This window comes from Ictalurus furcatus, chromosome 4, assembly GCF_023375685.1.
Source record: "Ictalurus furcatus strain D&B chromosome 4, Billie_1.0, whole genome shotgun sequence".
NCBI lineage: Eukaryota > Metazoa > Chordata > Actinopteri > Siluriformes > Ictaluridae > Ictalurus > Ictalurus furcatus.
In genome coordinates, this window is record NC_071258.1 from 36,231,162 (window position 1) to 36,237,219 (window position 6,058).

The window sequence follows — 6,058 nt, forward strand, 5'->3', positions numbered from 1 at the left end:
GGAGGTTTCTGCACTGGGCGTTCTTAGTTACTACCCTTCGCAGGGTGAAGGGGTGGAGGGTTTATTTCAGCATAACCCTGATGGGTTACCAGGAACTCTCAGCTTAAAGAAGAAGAACAAAGCCTTTATTTGTCATATACATTACAGTACAGTGAAATAGTTTTCTTTGTTTTCTTTGACGGTTAAGACCATGTTCAGGGGCTCAGCATTGGCAGTTTGGTGGTTCTGGGACTTGAAGCCCCAAGCTTCTGATCAATAACCCAGAGCCACCACTGAAGCTGGTGTAGGTGATCAAGACCATGAGACAGACATGAAATTTGTGGTTTGTGAGTCTCCAGTATGGGTTCCTGTACTACGAGCACTATTTTGGTTAAACATGCCAAATAGGAGGCTTTGATGTAGAGATATTGATGTCCAACCGTAAAGGTCTCTGCTCTCTATGTTCTCAAACACCTCCTACTGGAATAGACCGAAAAGGAGGGAGAATTCTTAGCTGCATGTGTGCCATCTGCTTCAGCATGACGTTTGTGTTTGTGGAGATGGTCAGTGTGTCTCTAGGGTGTGGCTCTCCAGCCATGGTGTTGATTGTTAACACGTGGTGCTCCAGGGAAGGACATTCTCCATCTAGCTTCTCAACCAACATCTTGTGTGTTTGTTCGTCTAGGTGATAAACATCATTAACGCGGCTCAGGAGAGCAGTCCGATGCCGGTGGCTGAGGCTCTGGACCGAGTGCTGGAGATTCTCAGAACGACAGAACTCTACTCGCCTCAACTCGGCACCAAGGACGAGGACCCACACACTAATGACCTTGTTGGGGGGCTAATGACGGTAGGAGGGTAGAGCTGGGGTAGATGAGGTTAACTGAGATACACCATGTAGTAGTACACTTTTAGCAAAGAAAGCATGGTACACACTTTGTAGCATAAGTAGCACATACTGTATAAAATCTAGTAGTCGCACAGTGTATTTTTAATTGTCTTGTAAAATCCGTGTGTGTGTGTGTGTGTTATGTAGGATGGGCTGCGCAGGCTATCAGGGAACGAGTACATCTTCTCAGCGAAACGTAAGTCCTTGTTACTGCCTTCAGTCATCTTTATTAACTTAATGAGTGGGCGGGGTTATGCTAATGTAATTTGCATATCTGTATTGTTATACATTATTGTTAAAGCAAACTGTGCACTGAAGTATGAAGTACAAGTTCAAATGACCACTGAAGCACCCAAACTCGTCTGTCTGTCGCAGAGCCGCATCACATCCCGAGTCACCTGACCACGCCTCTGTCTCTGAACGACATCCCGCCTCGAGTCGCGCAAACGATGGAGAACGAAGAATCGTGGGACTTCGACATCTTCAGTCTGGAGGCTGCAACCATGAAAAGGTTCACGTTCTCTTATTTACATCTCCTTATGAAGGACATTGACCTGGTGTTAACGTTAACTTGTGATCGAATCTGTAATATCATATCCATCATTTAACTCTTTGCTTGATAGCCAGGTCCCAGAATGTAGAGGAACACCCCTGTGTGTGCTGTGAAATGGTTCGCTCCAGTTTTCATGTAGTCTAGAATAAAAGCAGTCGGAGTTGTGGACGGTGTCGTGGTGTAAAATATTCAGACGTACACTCGGACACACTTTATAAAACATCTGTGTTGTTCCCTTCAGGCCGCTCACGTATTTGGGGCTAAAGATCTTCTCACGGTTTGGAGTGTGTGAGTTCCTGAATTGTTCGGAGGCGACGCTGCGCTCGTGGCTGCAGGTCATCGAGGCTAATTATCACGCCAGCAACTCGTACCATAACTCCACCCACGCCGCCGACGTGCTGCACGCCACCGCCTACTTCCTGTGCAAGGAGCATGTAAAGGTATACACACGCACTCTGTACTCTTAGTCAGGTTTGTTCTCGTGAACGGTGCGAACATCTACAGAAAGCTGGAAAACTCGCTCTGTCTCTCGTTCTGATTTTTAGCAAAGTCTGGATCCGATCGATGAGGTAGCGGCTCTGATCGCGGCAACGGTGCACGACGTCGATCACCCGGGACGAACAAATTCCTTCCTGTGTAACGCAGGAAGTGACCTCGCTATCTTATACAACGACACAGCCGTGTTGGAGAGTCACCACGCCGCTCTCGCCTTCCAGCTCAGCACACGGGACGACAAGAGCAACATCTTTAAGAACATGGAGAGGTATACTGTATACACACACACACACACATAAAACACACAGATACACACGTTCATGCTTTAAAGTGTCCACTCAAAGTGAATCAGGTGCACTCAAATTAAGTCAGATTCATTCGCGGAGAGTAGGATTCATTCGCAGAGAGTCGGATTCATTCGCAGAGAGTCGGATTCATTCGCAGAGAGTCGGATTCGTTTACAAAGAGGATTGATGATGATGATGATGATGATGATGGCGATGATTCTGTTGTTCACACAGGAACGAGTACCGGACGTTGAGGCAGGCCATCATCGACATGGTTCTCGCCACTGAAATGACCAAACACTTTGAACACGTCAACAAATTCGTCAACAGCATCAACAAACCGCTTGCTGCCTTGGAGGAAAATGGGGTGAGACACGCACACGCACACGCACACACACACACACACACACACACACACACATTTTTAAGTGTCCAAAACACACAAAGTTCAAACAGTTGTAATGTTTCTTTGTGATGATGGTCATTTCATGTTGGAGTGTTCATAGCGTTATTGTGTGTGTGTGTGTGTGCGCGCATGTGTGTAACAGAGTAACAGTGATGACGATGTGAAGGGGATCCTCACTGTGGCGGAGAACCGGATGCTGGTGAAGCGGATGCTGATAAAGTGTGCTGACATCTCGAACCCCTGCAGGCCGCTGCAGCTCTGTATCGAGTGGGCGGGGCGTATCTCTGAGGAGTACTTCGCTCAGGTGTGTGTTCACACAGGAAGGAACAGACTGTACAGACTATACTGTATAATAAAGTTTAGTAGTATAGTGTGCAGTATATTATGCACAGTAGTGTAGTGTATACTCGGTGTACAGCACTGTGTCATATCGTATACTGTGTCTGAGGAATAATAATGAAACATGAAGGTAAAGTTTGTGTGTACAGAATACTAAACATTTATAATAGTAGTAATTATTAGTATAGTGTGTGTGTGTTGCTTACTTCTGTTAATGAATTATGGAATCTGTGTGTGTGTGTGTGTGTGTGTGTGTGTGTGTGTGTGTGTGTGAAGACGGATGAAGAGAAAAGACAGGGTCTGCCCGTGGTAATGCCCGTGTTTGACCGGAACACCTGCAGCATTCCCAAATCCCAGATTTCCTTCATTGACTACTTCATCACGGACATGTTCGACGCCTGGGACGGTAAACACACACACACACACACACACACACACATATACATATATATATATATATATATATATATATATATATATATATATATATATATATATATATATATATATATATATACACACACACACATACACACACACACATATATATATAATATACTGTGTGTGTAATCAGTCAGTCAGTGAGTGAGACAGTTGTTCATTCAGTGAGACAGTCTGAGAGTGAGTCATTTGTTCATTGTGAGACACTCACAGCGAGAGACCCTGATTGAGTCAGTCATTCAGTGAGTCGGTCAGTCAGTTGATCAGGAATTTAGTGAGTGAGTCAGTAAGTGAGGCAGTGAGTGAACTGGTCGGTCGGTCGGTCAGAGACTGAATCAGTTGGTCAGTGAGTCACTTAGTTCATTGAAGCTTAACTACAAGCTACAAACCAGTGAGGGCCAACGAACAAAATGCGAGTGTCATGTATGCTAGGTGTGTGTGTGTGTGTGTGTGTGTGTGTGTGTGATCAGTATTAATATTTTCTCTTCTGTTTCCCTGCAGCGTTTGCTGATTTGCCGAATCTCATGCAGCATTTAGACAACAACTTTAAATATTGGAAAGGTTTGGACGAACGCAAACTACACAGCCTGAGACCACCGCCGGAGTAATTCATCATCACACACACACACACACACACACACATACACACACTCAGTGAACACTACGGCTCCGTCTCCAGTCTCTCTCTCTCATGGACTAAATAAAAGCGTCTCTCTCTAAACCTGGACTTTATGATGGTGTGAGACTCGACGCCCCCTGCTGGTGTAAATGAACACACACTCGGACTACATGTGTGGCCTTCCTGCGCACGGCTTTACAGGGTGTGTGTGTGTGCGTATGTGTGTGCATGTGCGTATGTGTGTGTGTGTGTGTGTGTGTGTGTGTGAAGAGCATCAGGAAACACTAAGATCATCCCACCTCACTCTGATCCTCTACTCACCCGTTCACTCGTTTGTCTGTTTGTATTTATTTTTGTTCTTTTCTTTGTTGTTCTACACTAATCGTTAATGATGCGAGTGATTTGTAGCTAAACCGATGAATCTCAGAAGCCAAAGCTGATTAACACGCACGAACAATAATCCTGCGACTCATGTCATTACCATCAAGGTGTCTGTTGTTTTAACGGAACGGCGTTACTTCCTGTTGCACTGTAGAGGGTTGGGCATGTGCCGATCGATAGACGATATATATCACGTTATTCAACACGCACAATAGTATCTTTAATAATTATCATTCAGGAGGAGGCTGTGCAGGTGTAGAGATAAGGTTCTCCTCTAAAGGGCCTTAGTTAGGAGATTGTGAGAGCAGCAGGTGTGTGTCCCTCAGAGAAGGCAATTCTCTTCTCTTGTTTTTCTTTTGATTTCCTCTTATTTTTGATCTTTCTTTCTTTCTTTCTTTGGTTTTTTTATTTGCTTTTCATCATTTTATAAAATTTTCTGTCTACGTTTTTCATTTCTTCACTCTTTCTCTGTTTTGTTTTCTTTTTATTTCTTTCTATTGTTCCTTTTTCTTTCTGTTTAAAGAACCTGGCAGACAGAGTGTTGTAGTTCCAGTAGGGTCCTGATTTGATCCAAATACCATCATTAAACGTTTAGGCGTTTATTATGATATGAATTTGATATCGGCACATGCCTAATCAGATGTGAACGATCGATGGAGTGTGTGTGTGTGTGTGTGTGTGTGTGTGTGTGTGTGTGTGTGTGTGTGTGTGTGTGTGTGTGCGCGTGTGTGCGCGTGTGTGTCTCCAGAGCCTCATGGGAAGGCAGAGTGTTGCAGCATGGCGAGAATCTGTGAAACGTGAACCGTGTTTTGGACTTGAATGATTTTTTTTCCCGGCGAGGGTTTTTGTATCCGGTTTATCCTACTGAAGAGACTGCCTTATTTTATACGCTATTTATACAGCACAGCCCACTGTCTCACTGCATTGGACACCTGTCTCACTGCGGTGGACACCTGTCTCACTGCAGTGGACATCCGGACACGTTTGTAATAACACACCGCTGTTACAGAACGCTGAGTAAAGCTCCATATTTTTGTATAGACTCTGAATTTTACACTGGAAAAAACACGAGCAGCAGCCGAGGAGGAAGATGAGGATGGTGATGGGTCACGATGACGAAGACGACGATGATGATGATGAAGCTACATGGATCTGTGTGACATGTTAAAGGTGTAAAGCAAAATTTTATTCTGAAATGCAGAATATAAAGGAGTTTTCTCTCACTTAGTGTCTGTATTACTTTCTTTAATCCGAGTTCGTGCTCCAGTATCAGACTCGGATAGGGGCGTGGCCTAAAGAATGAAGGTGGAGCTTGTATGGGATTCGGATTCACACAAGAAAAGTTCACACACTTATGAAACATTATGTCCAAACAGTGTTGCTGAGACAAATGAAGACTTTTGAGGTGACCTGCACAGTGATAAACTGGTGTCTATATGCTTCCATTACTCATTAGCTAAGTTAGCTTTGTAGCTCCAGTGCAAATCTAAAGAGGCAAACTTTAGACACTGAACATGTCTCGGCTGATCAACTGCATGCTTGAGGTTCCTTCGGTTAATGGTTCCACTTTCTCTAAAAGAGACACGCTGTTGGAGGCTTCTCCATAGACCCTTGTGTTTCTACTAGACTTTCAGTCAGTGTTATCCCACTGGAGTTCTGGACTGTGATG

General features: G+C 44.4%; 1 protein-coding gene across 2 annotated transcripts in view; it reads left to right on the forward strand.

Moving 5' to 3' along the window:
• pde8a (phosphodiesterase 8A) overlaps positions 1–5,612 on the forward strand; it is a 48,122-nt gene extending 42,510 nt beyond the window's left edge. For both annotated transcript variants that reach the window (XM_053623814.1, XM_053623815.1), the window contains exons 14-22: positions 665–829; positions 1,016–1,064; positions 1,244–1,379; positions 1,663–1,861; positions 1,967–2,184; positions 2,438–2,570; positions 2,752–2,913; positions 3,225–3,354; positions 3,891–5,612. In XM_053623814.1, the coding sequence (XP_053479789.1) occupies positions 665–829; positions 1,016–1,064; positions 1,244–1,379; positions 1,663–1,861; positions 1,967–2,184; positions 2,438–2,570; positions 2,752–2,913; positions 3,225–3,354; positions 3,891–3,997 (1,299 nt within the window). In that variant the 3' untranslated portion in view covers positions 3,998–5,612. The remainder of the gene's footprint in view (positions 1–664; positions 830–1,015; positions 1,065–1,243; positions 1,380–1,662; positions 1,862–1,966; positions 2,185–2,437; positions 2,571–2,751; positions 2,914–3,224; positions 3,355–3,890) is intronic.
• The last annotated feature ends 446 nt before the right edge of the window (positions 5,613–6,058 follow it).